The following is a 15,336-nucleotide window of genomic DNA, read 5'->3' on the forward strand; positions in this document are numbered from 1 at the left end:
ATGGTGTTAAAACATGACCATGGCCAGGCCTTCCTATAAACATGGGCTTATTATCACTGCTATCTAAAATCACATCCCATTCTGCTAGTCTCTGCACTTTATCTATTTACAGAATTGGTCAGCAGTAGCTTTTCACAACTCTGGCTCTGGCTATACCCCACCATATGTTGGAAAAGCTGAATTCAACTTTTCAACAGGAACAATGTGGCAAAAGAAGAGAGGGGGGAACTTGGCTATGAATAGAAAGATGACAGGAAGACAATATTGTCAAAAAGTACCACCTGAAAACTACACATTTTTACATAGCTTTTAATTTCCACTTTCAATTACTCCATACTTTTACCAGTGGTACATAAACACTTAGGTTTCAGGCTACCAATTTTGACACTTCCATCATAGAATATCAGATGAACCAAATCTTAAGGCACAAAGTTCTGTCTTTCAGCAAGTCTTAATTGTTTGCAGAATTACGAGCTAGATTCCTTATATACTGACTTATGTATGTGCTGGTTTTGATTGGGGCAGAGGTGCAGTAGCTAGTATGGGGCTGTGTTTTGAATTTCTGCTGGAAACTGTTGATAACTCAGGGATGTTTTATCTGTCAGTAAGCAGTGCTCACAGGTTCAAGGCCTTTGCTGCTCTTCACCCCACCTCACCAGCGAGGAGGCTGGGGGTGCACAGGAAAGTGGGAAAAGGACAGAGATGTCACAACTGCCCACAACTGACCACAGGCAGTCGGAGTGTTTGGTGTTTGTCTTCCCACTGTCACATGCAATGGAACTCTGCTTTTCTGAGTTTGACTCAACCTGCCTGCCAGTGGGAAGTGGTGAATGCATTCTTTTGTTTTGCTTTGCTTGCATGAGCAGTTTTTACTTTCCCTATTAAACTTCCACCTCAACCCATGAGACTTCACACTTTTCCTATTCTCTTCCCCCATTCCACTAGTGGCAGTGTGAGTGAATGACTGGGTGGGGCTGAGTTGCTGACTGGGGTTAAAGCCCATCCAAAACGGAACTACAACAAAAGATTGCAAATTAAAGACTAAAAGAATTAAGGTATGAAAATGCATCTCAAAATCTATAGCTAATTACCTCAATTTTTTATTGCCTGTGAAAGTAAATGAAGTGTACATTTTCATAGCTTTAAAAAAGTTGAGTCCTACATTTTAAGTGAACCTTTTTGTTCTCAGTTAATCAGTCAATTATTTGTATGCAATCACAGGTTTTAGTATGCTAGCAGTTTTTAAAATGTACTTGCCTCTTAAAATAGTCAAAATGGAACCTTTATAGAAAGAACTGCTACAAAGATAGATCAGGGTGCTAATTTATGGTAAGTTGTTACAATCAAACTTTATGGTGTGTTTGTTTTTCAAAAAACTGGCCTAAGGTGCTCAAAGAAACTGGTAATTTATAGTCATCAGTCTATTCTGAACTCTTTTCAATCACCTCTACAGGACAGTTAATTGTATTTAATGGCATTTAATGCTCAAGGCTATTTTTCACAGCATTTTAAAAGGGAAAGGGCAGCACTGTCTGCTTTAACATCTAATTTGTTAATGATTAGATTTACCAGTTCTTCCTTTTAATGCTTCTGAAGCAACAAATGAATGTGCTACTCTATAAAACTACAACTTAGTTGGAACAGTTGTGCATAAAGTGAGCAGAGCGAAAGGCCAAACATCTAGTTCAAAGTTGAGCATCTAAAGGCTTCATTCCTGAGAGCCGCAGTGCCACTTTCATGAGCAACAGCCAAAGTGAGGGCCTGTATTTGCCAGCTTGGGCAGCACCTGAGCTCAGCCATCTCTCGGCTGCCATCTCCTGGGAAGGCCCCTTATAAAACAACCCCTTCCTCCCCCGCCCCACTATTCCATGACAATCCATCAGCTGCTGTTTTCATCGTATGCATCAGGCTGAGCTTCTCTTGAGAACAGAGCACAATGCTCAAAATCAGGAAAGGAAACGCTTAAAATCAATCAGTGCTGGTACATGGATGTTCAGCCAGACAAAGGGGTGGATCAGTGTATTCAAATTTTGCCAGCCAAGACTAAAGCATCTTTTCAGAAGGACAAATTATCGCTCTGAACACATGCACTTCCACAGACAGCCTTCATCTGGCAGATATCTACAGGAATCACATGGTGACCCTCTGGGTCTGTAGCATTTGTGTCTGGGAACATTGCTCTATGCACCAGAGCCACCAACTCAACACAGCTGGTCTCATGGAGAGGTGGAATTAGCCTTCACTCTGGACAAGGAAGAGAAGCAGCTGGACTCATCCCAGAAAGCTGTGTCTTCCTTGTAGACAGATCTACAGCTGTCTATCATCCCACTCAATGGACCTCACCATAACACAGAGCAGCCCTCATCCAGCACTGCAGTTCTGCATGTGTGGACAGCAAGAATTGCAACAACATCTTTTCTTAACACGCATTGAGACACTGCTGGGATTCATCCCTTGGCCTGGCAATTTGTAAATGCTTCTGGGACACTTCAGACACAGCTTAAGCATTTATCTTAGAATACAGTAATCTGCCCTCTTATGATAATACTGCCCTAGCAGAGAGGGTAGCCCTACAGAGGGAGGCAGAACACTGAGTTCAGAGCATGAACTTAAATTTCAGTGAGATACATTTTACCTCTAATTAACACACCATCCCTCCCAGAAACATTTCCATTTCGCTTTTACATGCCAGCTGAAGAACCCAAAGTTACACAAGACTGATATATCATTGTTCCAGAACAAAGCAGTACTTGCCTCATGCACAGCTAGGGACAAAAAATGACATTTCATTGTCTTTACCATGGCAGCATACACACATTGTAACACTCAGCTGTGACTCAGTACAACATCTCTTCCATTCATTGTTCCTGGTCACTGTGGGGAAGTACACAATTATTCTCTCTTCTGCACCCTCCTTCCCAGCTGCATTGCTGATGGGGAAGGTGCACTTAAGGTCACCCTGGAAAAATCTTCCAGGAGACTGCAGTGCTAGAAAGGCACTAAAGAGACACTACTGCAACTCAGGAATTGCCCCTGATCATGGGGTCCCAAATAGAATTTAACAATGGTAACTAAGATATACTATTGATTTTCTGTATCAGAGCACAACACTAGTATGGAACCACTGCACAAGTTTTACTTAATTCATAAAATATCCACTGAAAAACAAGCTAACATTTATTTTTGTGAAATTAATACACTAATTAGTTGCATAGTAACAGCAAACATAAACATGGAAAAATTAACATCAAGTACAAAAAAGTTCATGTATTTCTTTCTCTTCTGAAGTGAAAAATAGTTCTTTCACAAGGCAAGTGATTGTGCTCAGTATTCTGTACAATTCCCAGAAAAAATGACATTCAAACAGCAGAGGGCTTCTCTCCAACCCCCAAAAAAACCGAAAACTCAGTCTTGTACTTGACCACCTCTGCCTAGATAATAGGGCCCACATGGTTTGTAGAGTGTGTTATCTGTAAACATGCAAAGAGCAGCTGCTGTCCTGCAGATGAAGGCCTGACTTCCACTGAGGAAAGTACATCAATAATTTAATAAGCACAGTTTAACAATGTTTCTGACTGAAGCTGTATGTTTCTTTACAATTTGCTTAATTCAGATACAGTAAGTAAGTATTAAAAGTGATTAAAATCCCTGGTGGGAAAAAAACTATCATGACCTACTTTCCCCATTTTACTTTGTGCAGCTAGAAGTTGTTAGTAGATTTTTGCAGACACAATAAAATACAATATACGGCTGAAGCTTCACTAGTATGTGATGTAATGATTACAGAATCAAAGACTGGTTTGTGTTGGAAGGGACCTTACAGATCATCAAGTTGCAACCATCCTGATATAGGCTGGGACACCTTCCACTAGACCAGGTTACTCAGAACCCCATACAGCCTGACCTTGAACCTTCCCAAGAATGGGGCCTCCGCAGCTTATCTGGGCAACCTGTGCCAGTGCCTCACCACCCTCAGAGTAAAGAATTTATTCCTATTATCTGATCCAAGCCTACCCTCAGTTCAGCTCAAAGCCATTCCCCCTTGTCCTTGTGAAAATTCCCCCTCCAAACTTATTGTAAGCCCTGTTTAGGTACTGAAAGGTGATGTAAGGTTTCTCTGGAGCTTTCTGCAAGCTGAAAAACCCCAGCTCTCAGCCTGTCTTCATAGGAGTGGTGTTCTAGTCCTCTGATAAACCTAGTGGTCCTCCTCTGGACTCATTCCAACAAAACTTGCACTGGGGGCTCCAGAACCAGATACTGCATCTGTTCCAGTAGGGTCCCTTAAGGGCACAGCAGAGGAGCAGAATCAAACCCTTTGACCTGCTGGCTCTGCTGCTTTCGGTGCAGCCCAGGACAGAGCCAGATATCTTGGCTGCAAGTGCACATTGCCAGCTCATACTGAGCTTTTTGTTCACACATACCCTCAAGTGTTTCTCCCCAGTGCTAGTCTTGATCCATTCTCCCTCCAGCTTGTACTTGTGATTGGGATTGCCCTGACTCAGGAGTACGACCTTGCACCTGAATGATAAATAACTATATATGATATAGGAACATATATATGAGCAACTGAGCAAATAATTTTGCATTACCTTATTTTCCTTCACTTGTATCTACCTTGTCTGCACTGATAATGACAACTAGATAACACTGCCTCCCAGCATTAGCAGAAGTGCCATACACAATGGGACTTTGAACTCTTAGCATCTAAATACTACCATGGCACAGTAGAATAACAAATAAAATGACCTTGCTCAGACCCATAACCCAGTATTTCCAGAGAAACCCAGGCATATTATGTCAGTTCATTTAACTAGGTTTCGAAACAGTAACAAGAGAAAAACTGTAAAAAGATTAAATCTGAAATGTGAATATAAATACATAAATGAATTGCAGTAACTCCCTTTTCTTTGAAAAACTATTCCATTTGATGACTTTTAATCCCCACACATATTAAGTCAAATTACTGAACATAATTACACTATAGTTGAGTATTTGTAGTAATAGCTGGCTTGGGTTTTTCCTCCTGCAGCACCACACAACTACACAACCAAAAAGTCACTTCAAAATTTTGTCTAGACATCATTAAGTAGTTACAGATTGGCATTTTATTGCTAATGCAACTCTTTTTGCTGGTAGAGTACTAGCTTTAACTTTGTATCAATCCCTATCCATATTGTTTAATTCAATGGATTCATAGTATCAGCTGCACAGTAAAAATGTGTGAGACAGAGCTACTGGAAAATAAGCACTACTAAAAATTTAATAACTCTGGGGTATAATTTGTATTTTCTCTTCTGTCTGCACTAAAATAGTTTATCTACTTCAAGTAGCTTTCATGTTAGAAGAATGTCAAAATAGCATAAAGTTTGCAAACTTTGTCTGCAGTCATATAAAATTAAACCTCTCTGAACTTTAAGATTGAAAAAAATGCAATTGTCCTGTGGTGTCCTGTGGTGACATGTTCTCATGCAGACAGAGAACACAGACTACCAAGGTATTAGTAAAGAATTAGAACAGTATTTATCACAGAGTAGTCTAAACCTTGCCACAAAGAATTTTAGGGAAGATTCTTTTAAAAACTGACTCCATGTTAAAAATGCACACAAAGGCAATTCCAAAGGACAGTAAAACCCCTAATTAATCCTCATTCATTTCACTCAGTCCAAACTAAATTATTGAAATTGAAACATCTGTTAGAACCATTTAGAAACAGAGAATCGCTGTAAAAACTCAAAGGTAAATATGCTCATTAGGAAGAGTAACACTTTATTTTCAAAGAAGTACAATTATTTTTCTGAATTTGCCCAAAAGCATTCCTTGTTTTCTTTCCAAGAATATTCATCCTCATAAATCTCCTGTAATATAAACAAAGAATGGGAAATGTTGTGAGTCTGCTACATACAGCTACAAGCCAGGCCAAACTGAATAGCCATCCCACTATCATTTACTGATCACATCAGGACTGCACAGCACTTGGCTGGCAAGCAGAAGAGAGGGCAGCACCCTTAGAACATATGGACTTGGCTGAACCCCAGGCTAATCCCCACTGAATTTAAAAGGGCCCACCTAAGCTGAAGTCAATTCAACAGAGAGATCTAGAAGAAATTATATAATAGCTGCAGAGTACACAGCATTGATGCTGCTATATTAACCTACTGTACCGTTGTTTTAAGACAAAAATTTAGATGTAACAAAATGTCAATATTAAAACAAAAATTACATTAATACACTAAATACATTACTAATAGATCTTAAGGACAGACTGGATTACCAGCAGCAGTCCAGTCCTAAGCATCAAATTCTGAGTCCCTGCTTATTTATTCTGAGAGAACTTCCATCTCCTGAGGAGGTATCAAAAAAGTGAAGTAATGTGTGGAATATCACTGTTAACCACATACCAAGTTCTGCCAGGGAGAGGAGGCAGAGATAATGCTCATTACTCGCATGCAACACTGAATTTATACAATGAGGCACTTTCTAGACCTGGGCTGGTTTCTCCACACACTGTTGTGTGCCTATAAAGCTTTGGGACTTCTGCTCATTGTGTGCTGTTGCTTAGTGCTTTGTGCTTTCTCATGGCCACAGCAATGAGGGGCAAACAGACAGGCAAGAAATGCTCCTGTTACTTCCAAACTGCAATGCTGTCCAAAGCAAAGCTGACTCAAATTCTTCCATAAGCCTGTGCAGAACTGAGTTTTGCTACTCAAAAGAGGACAGCTCAGGCATCCTTCGCTTTCACCCTAGGACGGTTTCAAAATAAAGAGGAGCTAGATGGTACAGGTCCAGGAGAACCTTCCAGATGCTCTACCTGCCACAAATGGGCCTGGCTGCAGTAGAGGAAACTCACTGGTGCTAGACACTGACAACTCACCAGGAGCAGCTGCTACAGCCTGGAACGCTGCTAAGGCAGCCCAGATGTCTAAGACTAGCACAGGCCTAAATTTGATTTTGTCCCTAAACATACCTTTTTCCATATAGGAACAGATGCTTTTAAGGTATTGATGCAGTACATCACTGCTTCAAGGGATTCTGCTCTGTGCGGAGAGGAGACTGCAATAATTACACTTGCTTCAGTTATTGGAACCACACTAGGGAGAGAAGAGGAACAACAGCAGCTTTAGCTAACACTTAACATCAAGAGCACCCAAAAGTTGTAGCCATGTCACGTCAGTATTCTGGCCACATGCTCTCCTGACTCATTCATACTGAGCAAGTGTCAAACCACATCCAAAAGATTATACACTTTTAAAAAGAAAGAAAACCATAACCAAAATCAGTACCAGATGTTAAAATTCCACACTCTAGAATAAATAAACCCACCAGACAGAGGCTTTTTTCTTCTATTCTTTCTTTTTTTTTAAATTAAGCCTATGGAATTAAGAGGGGGAAATTGCTAACTTGTAACAATGCATAGGAAACTCATTGGAAGCTGGCTTAATAATGAACAATAACAAATTAGAACAGCCAGTTCTTACCTAAAAACCTAAGAAATCATCTCAGTTTGCATAAGAATTTGTGAAAGAAGAAATTAACTGCCTCACACTATGCAGATTTTGTAATGAAACCAAATTTTTGATGAATTCTGATTTTAGATTCTCAAGTTTCCTACTTGGTATGCTGTGTTAAACTTAAGAGAAGCACAAGGTTCTGTGTTTCTCCTTGCAGTTGTAGCACTCTCAAAATCTGCCCCCCAATCTTCCCTCTACAGTCAGACTCCTTCAGCCCAGTCTGTAGGAAGAAATGTCAGCCTAAATGCTTTGACCTGCCCTCATGACAGCCACCCCCTCTGCTGACTATAGAGGAAATCTAGGGAAACCACCCCTCAGGCCTTTTATCTTAGTTACCTTTTACAATCACATCCCAAATTCCTTCAGGATTTCTGAAAATCCTGCTAGTTTTAGCAAGAAATCTTCTCTGAACTGATAGGGCCTAAGAGTATGTCAGACACTAGTATTACACGTTTTGAATCAAAAGGAAAATGCTTATCGAAGACTCAAGGAACAACAGGAGGCTCTCTCACAAGCATGGCTGGCAATTACCATGCCCCACAGCCTATGCTTCCAAACTTTTTGTAGCATAAATAGACTAAAATCTGACAATAAGAACATTCTGCAGCCCCTCAACAGGAGAGAGAAGAGAAAAAGAAAATGCTGCCAACTTCACACCTTTAAAATAAAGAACAAAATAAACAACCTCCCCTTCCCTGGAGTGAAATATCTCCCCACTTTCAAAATATCACATCAGCACAAAAGATCCTTCCAGGCTAAGTGTGGACTCCAGTAAACCCTACCAATAAACACATTTTTGAAAACAAAATTTTTGAAACTTAGCTCCAGAGCAAGAGCTTGATCCGGCAGCCAGCTTTGCTGCACTATGGTTTCTAAACACTCTTGCGGGTTCTGCAACTATGTAAGCACAGCCATGCAGCAGACAAGAACTGATATTCCAGTTGCAGAAGAATGGGGTCTGGACATACGTACCCAAGTCTGTGGTGCACTGCAATATGTTTGACTGAAGGCCATTTCTTTCTAACATCTCTGCAGATTTTCTTTATTTCAGTCTCTGCCATTGAAGTATATGCTTCATATTCTAAGTGAATCACTTTTTTTCCTTCAAAATTATTTCTTGTAGTACCTAAACAAAAATGATTTATCAGCTAAAAGCAGTGGGCAAATGAATACATATTGTATCTTTATAATACACATTATATACTACATTAATACAGAGTAAAAGCCCAGGATCTCTTGCTATGGTCAAGGTCAGCACTGTGCAAATATAAACAACTTCCCTAATCATGGCTGCATAATGAGATTATTTGAACAAGATAAATCTTTACTATAAAAGGGAGAATTTAGTTTACACATTACACAGATCTGCAGCCCACAATACCCAAGGCTGGGACATCTTCTGCGGTAACTGGTAAGGTTATGTAAGGTTATTATGGCATTTGCCCATATAATTTTTAAATTCCCAGTATTTAGGAGCCTAGTAGCACTAAGGTTTAAACACAAAGCAGTTTCATATGTGTGGCACATACATTAAGCACTATACAGAGCTATCAGCCTGACCTTCACCAGCTCACTGGTAGGATAGTACTTCACTTTCAACTAAGACCTGAGTTACAGAACCTCACACACAGGTGTGGACATGTGGTTGTCACAGCCACAGTACTCCATTTCCCACCCTGAACAAGTTGTATCCCAAGGGACAGGGGAACAACTCCCAGGCAGTTTTCTGCTCCAGAGCTACTGCTCTGTTTAGTCCTATGATAGCCATATCAGCCAGAAAGCTCCACACCACTTTAGCCCATGGCAGCTGTTTAAGAGCTGCCATGGTCTTGCTCTACTAATTCAGAACCTGTTTTCTAAACATAATGGACTCAGACACAGAACTGATTTATTTGAGAACTACAAGTCTGGGATGTGGACAACCTAAGTTACATTTATTAGACTAGTAACATAACTAGTGACTTAGCTCACAGATATTAAACTCACCAATGAACAGAGACACTGCCCCACAGTATGGTGAAACAACCAGCTCTGACACTTCATCTACGGAGAGCTTTTCAGACTTGAGCTTGATAAAATCTTTTGGCACATCTTCGTTTTCTTCCATATCACAATAGAAAAACTGCAACCAAACAGACTCTGTTGTTGTTCCTGAAGATACTAGCATCAGACAACTGCTTTTTATCCAGTGCTCATGCCCCAATTTATGCACAACACAAGACACTATCTGTTTGCCCAAGAGACCTAGTCTACATGTGAAATTCACTTCTCAGCAGCCTCACTAAGAGAATATTAACAGCAAATAACAAGCAATTACTTGGTTTAATTGCATACATATTTCTTTCTGATAGGAAAGTCTAGTACAGTGGGATAAAACTATAATTAGTCCAAGGCCCTGGTTCAACAGTACATTGAACCAGCACACACCACTGTGTAGTGCTGGTAAATCTGTGGTGATATTGTCAGTCCCTCCTATTTATCTCATCAAATCAAACGGTTTAAAACGAAGATTTCTGATAAACATGGATTAGAGTTCTAATCCTAAAGTTGAGTATGCTCTCCAGGACATTCAGGTCCTCATACTATGAGTCTGTTACAGCCACACAGAAGACACTTCTAATTTATCTGAGTAGAAGCCAGTCATTTGATCACCTAGGAATGAGAAGTAATTTGATCAGCAGCAATGGAACAAGCTGCAGTGAATAGATGGACTGGCACTTCAAAGTGGGCAAAGAAATGAAGCTATTCTAAGGATACCTTTTTAACAGCCACAAACTAACAAAATTTCTAAGCAGCAGTCAATTATTTTTACTTTATTATCTTTTCTGTTTAAAAACGGCAGGAAATTTTTCATTATTATCTTGTTTAAGCAAGCTAAGTTTCCACTGGTAGGAAGAAACAACCAGGAAAGAGTAACAAGACCTAAAACCCAGATTCAAAGCAATGCCTGACCTCTCTGGCAAATGTCTTCCATTTACTGCATACAAGTTAATCATTTACTGGTACATTGGCTTATAGTTTCTGCTCAGCACCACTGTACTCACCAGACGGAAACACAAGTAGGGTTTTCTCAAAAGAGTACTGGGGTGGAGGGAGAGAACTGCAATCACATCTTCAGACCTAAACAAGAAAAGGTTCCTGTAACATCACACAGAATTCATGAGGTATTTTAGCACAAGATTACACTCCACAGAAAAGTAGGCAGTAAGTGATACCTACCTAACAGAACCTGGGCAGGTTCAGCCTCCACTAATTGGTGGGATGATGGCAACCTCGTCTCCAGGCTGCAGGACCAGGAGCTGATCTCCAAGAAGCACGTACTCCTGCCGAACAGCAAACACCACTTGATCCCGGATGAGAGCAAGCCTGAGGGGGATTGGAAAGAGCACAAATAGGTTTCCAGACAATGTCTGCATCTAACCATGAGATTTCATTTAACAGCAAACTGGTGCCCAGTATTGGGCAGCTAAGGTAAAAACCACTGAGACTTACACAACTTCACTTCCAAGACATTGTCAAAAATACAACACACACCTCCTAATCTTGGATTTTCTTGTAATGGCTAAAAAGAAATTAGATCAGTATAATTTTCAGAAATCAGGAATTGGATTTGTCATAGGCCTATGTTAGAACAAAACCAATCCATACCAGACCTACTTCAGAAGCTTACAATAAAAAAGTTGGTAACTCAAGAGGCAGCAACTATCCAATTTGGGATTAGAAGGAAATACTGTCTTGATGCAGTCTGGCAGGACTGGAGCAATTTTCTTATGCATCAAGAAGCATTGTGGTATGTGTTCATAAGATCTCATGAAGATTCAGTAGTCAGAGAGTTGCTCTTGTGCGTGCTCAGATTTTGTGAGACTTTGGGTCTTTTGTACTCACAGGTCTGAAACCTCCTATTGATAAGGAATGGCCACAGAACTAAGAGAGCAAATGTGATGTGTCTTCTGGCAGATCTTCTACAAATTTTTTATCTGAGATATTGCTGTGAGAATCCATAGCTCTGGATATCATGAGGCAGGGAATCATTTCTATGACTAAGTACAATTACATAGCAAGCATGAGGGCCATAGTAGTAAGACAGGAGAAAAAAGAATTGCATTTTACTTCAGATGTTTTGCGGAGAAAAGAAGAGAACTTTACAACTTTGTCAAAGTTGTAAAGTTGGTATGTTTATTACAGCGCTGGACGCATTGGAAATTGCTCTTTTCAAAAAAGGCATGCTTACTTTTGAGAACTTCAGGTCTCTCTTTATCTCTTTCTCAAATACATATGCATACAGTTTCATAATAGGTTCATACATATTCATTTCTATGGGTTTTGTTTGACTTTTACTACTAGTTCTTTTTTATCAGAAAAAAAATTTGAGGTCAGGTTGACTTGCCTTTACAGCAGGCTCTGACTCCTATTATCTTTTGTCTCTTTCTGTTTATTTCTGTCTTTCACTGAAGTAACTTCACTGAGCTTAGGCTTTGCAGTCTGGCTAAATAACTATGGTTTCTAACTACAGACTTAACTTTAAAATGTACATTTCACTTAAATTAAAATGGATTTCTATCTTGGAAAATTTTCACTTTGCTTCACAGATGACACAGGCATGATAACAGTTCTTCTTTGAGACCACAAAATCTGGCAAACCAGCTCAGCTGTATTGCGTAGAAACAAGTAAGCAGACCAAAAGAGTACAAGTAAAAATCATCTTGTTTCCTACCAGCTAGATAGACAAAAGTAGTCAAGGCACAGACTGAGCAAAACACAGTAGCACTGATTCAGAGAACAGACTGAAGGGAGGGACTGTATGAAAGCAAAGCAAGCCACTAAAGAACTGTGCACTACCATGAAACTGAAGCGCCCATTAGAAGGGCAGGCTCTAATTAAAGTCCCTTGCAAGCTAATTAGTTATGGAAAATGTGTCGAACAGAAAAGCACAATCAAGTACGCTCAAACTGTAATTTGAATATCCATTAGCAATGTGAATAGAAGTCTGTGGTCAATGCCCTACAATTACATTGAGTTTTTCCAGAAAATTCAACTGCCCCAAGTCATCATTCATAAAAGGACAAAGTTGACAAATTACAGCAAAATGACCAACGGTGCTGCTGCTGCTTCTGACATAGACAAAAAGGCTGCAAAGTAAAATATATGCATTCCCTACTGCCTCTAGTACCCAAACACACTTTATTTCAATTCTCTGTGAGGAAAAGGTCCCTGGTCCAGTGATTTGTGAAGAGTTTCTCACTTGGAAACAGATACCAATGTTAAACAGTTCATTTTTTTTCACAGTGTTTGAGAGCATTTTACTAAAGAAAGACTTGGACATCTAAGTCCAAAGTTATGGTAAGTCCAGAGCACTAAATCCTGCACCAAGCACCAAGCACCAAGCACTAAATCCTGAGGACCACAACCTCTTTTATAATTTACTCTTTTTTTTACCCCCTTCTATCTCTCCAAAATGATGTCCCACCTTTGTCCATCAGACTCATTCTTGACAGGACTGAGCACCTTCCCTCAGCTTTAAACACAGGGGACATTTCTATTAACACTCCCAAGAGCACCAATGCTGCTGAGACCCTTACAGCACACACAGTACTTTCTCAGGATCAGACTCCTTATGAAATGCAAACAGCAGTGTTTCAGAGCATTGAAGTGGCTGACCATAATTGCTGTGTCAGGCTGAGTGGCTGGAAGCCTCTGGGGGCTTCAGTTCCCTTCCTGACCTGCCTTGCAGAGTGTGCCATAGGCCCAGACCAACGGCTCACAGCACAGTTAATCACAGAATCAATTAAGTTTGAAAAGCACTCTGTGACCATGGCACAAAGTCCAATCTTCCCTTAAAAAACTTCAAGGGCAGTGACTCCACCATGTCCCTGGGTAGTTCATTCCAATATCTTTGCATCCTTTCAATGAAGAATTTCTTCCTGATGTCTAACCTAAGCAATTGGAAATACCTACATATTATAATTTATTTCTTATTTATTGTCCTGGCTCTGCATGATCTCTCCTTGCAACATCTCACTCTCTCCACAGCCCAATAACATGGTAGTTGTCAGGTTACCATATCACAGCCCTCCCGGACAATGGACCATGTGTACTCTCAGGCCCAGATTTGGGTACATCTCCTGCACCTGGGCCTTCCTTGTGTATACAAAAAGCTACAACACTTCCAGCTGTACAAAACATTTAGTGTTTAGGGTTACCAAAAGAAGGTAACACCATTGGTTTTGTGCTGTTGAAGTACTGCTATGTGTTCCAGTCCAATGCTAAATACCGAATTTGCATTACAAAAAAAAATTTTACAAATCCACGTTTCTTTGTGCCTCAAGTGTACCTCAAGGGTAACTTGCTGCATACCTGGGGTGCACCTTGACGATCTCCTCCCAGAGCTGGAGAGAGGTGATCTCCCGTGGCACCGAGAGGGTCTCGCAGCGCAGCCCCGCCAGCTCCGCGCTCCTGGCGAAATACAGCACCGAGACCTGCCCGGGGAACAGACAGCGCTCAGGGCCGCGGGGCCTACCCAGAACACCGCTCCCAAAATACCAGCACACGACCGGAACCAGAGCGCCAAGATCTCGATGCCGATCGGTTCAGCCGCGTCCCTCCTGCCCCGGCTGTCAGGACAGGGTGGGGAAGGAGGAGAGGGCGGCGGGCGGTGAGTGACCGCGGATCCGCGTCCGCCGCCCAGGCCGCTCCCGCTGCCCATCGGGGCCAGGGGCAGCGGGAGCCCTGCCGCCCTGCCAGGCACCGGCCGAGCCTCCGGCCGGACCGGCCCCAGGGTCGCCGGCTGGTGGCACCTACCTGGCAGCGCATGGAGCCGCCGTCCCGGGGCGAGCTGCCCTCCGCCGCGAGCCCACGGCGGCGCCTGCGCCGGGGCGAGAGGCGCCGGGCCCGGACCGCCCCCTGCGGCCTGGCCGGGAGCGCCGCAGGCCCGCTCCCCCTGTCGGGCCGGGCACCGCAGGTTCCTTCACCTCTCGGGTGGTGGCGAAGGCGGGAGATGCCGGGGCTTTGTCCAAAAACTGAGAGTACAGTGTTGAGGGCGGCACTTTACAAGCCGGATTTTCAAGGGGACTCGCAGCCCCGCGCGCACCGGGATTGCAAATGTTCGCAAACACGACCCGTCCGCAGCCTGACGTGTTAAACATGTACTAAATGCGCAGAACAGGTAGAGTTGGCGTGTAAAAGCCACGGATCCGTTTCAGTGCTGACACAGGATTTCAGGGTTAGGGCCTGTTTCACCTCTGCCTGCAGTAACTGAGCAGGGTGGGAGAGCGCTGGCTCTCACCGGGGAGGGGAGAGTGACACGGGGTGTGTAGAAAGTGCTGCCGAGAGACCCACAGCAGTTGTTCCACACGGCATAACTGTGTGCCAAAAGTTCTCCTTGTGGGTGGCCAGGGTTATTTCTGTAGTGTTTGTCTGCTGACACTCGTAACCTCACAGCAGTAATGGAGGAGCTCCTCCAGGCAGACAAACCAGGGGTAAGTCCACAGCCATTAGCAGTGTGGAGAAAATCTCTGGCAACGCCCAGGATCCACAATGAGACAGAGAAGTCCTGCAATAACAAACTCTGCTGAAAACTAGGGAGATCCCACTGGGGCATAACCATCTAGGATCTCTCCAGTTTTTAGCAGACACAGCCTCCATTTATTCTAAGCACACTCCTGCTTTTTTGGAGGGTGAGGTACTAGGAAGATACAACCTTTAAGAGATCCGCATACTCTACATAGCTCCCCTCCAGCATGTACCCCCACACCCACTCTTCCAGAACCTGATTGGTTCTTTAACGTTATCTAGTTGTTTGTAAAGGCATGCACACCCATTTCTCCTACCA

At 42.2% G+C, this 15,336-nt stretch overlaps 2 protein-coding genes across 3 annotated transcripts; both read right to left on the bottom strand.

Moving 5' to 3' along the window:
- Positions 1 to 3,154: 3,154 nt before the first annotated feature.
- Positions 3,155 to 10,790, bottom strand: LOC135459995 (molybdopterin synthase catalytic subunit). Its single transcript, XM_064736531.1, has 6 exons — positions 10,728 to 10,790; positions 10,553 to 10,628; positions 9,495 to 9,630; positions 8,481 to 8,634; positions 6,965 to 7,088; positions 3,155 to 5,855 (listed from the first exon to the last, which is right to left on the bottom strand). Exons 3-6 carry the CDS (start codon positions 9,613 to 9,615, stop codon positions 5,787 to 5,789), a joined length of 468 nt encoding a protein of 155 aa, XP_064592601.1. The 5' UTR covers positions 9,616 to 9,630; positions 10,553 to 10,628; positions 10,728 to 10,790; the 3' UTR covers positions 3,155 to 5,786.
- Positions 9,571 to 14,411, bottom strand: MOCS2 (molybdenum cofactor synthesis 2). 2 transcript variants are annotated; one of them, XM_064736532.1, is made up of 5 exons: positions 14,307 to 14,411; positions 13,863 to 13,984; positions 10,728 to 10,874; positions 10,553 to 10,628; positions 9,571 to 9,630 (listed from the first exon to the last, which is right to left on the bottom strand). In XM_064736532.1, the coding sequence occupies exons 1-3, from the start codon at positions 14,316 to 14,318 to the stop codon at positions 10,748 to 10,750; spliced, it is 261 nt and encodes an 86-aa protein (XP_064592602.1). In that variant the 5' UTR covers positions 14,319 to 14,411; the 3' UTR covers positions 9,571 to 9,630; positions 10,553 to 10,628; positions 10,728 to 10,747. The 2 variants fall into 2 exon arrangements, with proteins under 2 accessions (XP_064592602.1, XP_064592603.1); XM_064736533.1 differs by having other exon boundaries at positions 9,598 to 9,630; positions 10,553 to 10,646.
- Positions 14,412 to 15,336: the final 925 nt, after the last annotated feature.

Source organism: Zonotrichia leucophrys, chromosome Z, assembly GCF_028769735.1.
Source record: "Zonotrichia leucophrys gambelii isolate GWCS_2022_RI chromosome Z, RI_Zleu_2.0, whole genome shotgun sequence".
NCBI lineage: Eukaryota > Metazoa > Chordata > Aves > Passeriformes > Passerellidae > Zonotrichia > Zonotrichia leucophrys.

Excerpts from the sequence above, each read along its gene's own strand:
- LOC135459995 (XM_064736531.1), bottom strand. The coding sequence starts at position 9,615 with ATGGAAGAAAACGAAGATGTGCCAAAAGATTTTATCAAGCTCAAGTCT. Across the intron at positions 8,635-9,494 it reads GGCAGTGTCTCTGTTCATTG|GTACTACAAGAAATAATTTT; the intron begins GTGAGTTTAATA and ends ATTTTTGTTTAG. Across the intron at positions 5,856-6,964 it reads CTGTTCCTATATGGAAAAAG|GAGATTTATGAGGATGAATA; the intron begins GTATGTTTAGGG and ends TTTATATTACAG.
- MOCS2 (XM_064736532.1), bottom strand. Across the intron at positions 10,875-13,862 it reads ATCGTCAAGGTGCACCCCAG|GCTTGCTCTCATCCGGGATC; the intron begins GTATGCAGCAAG and ends AATCCCCCTCAG.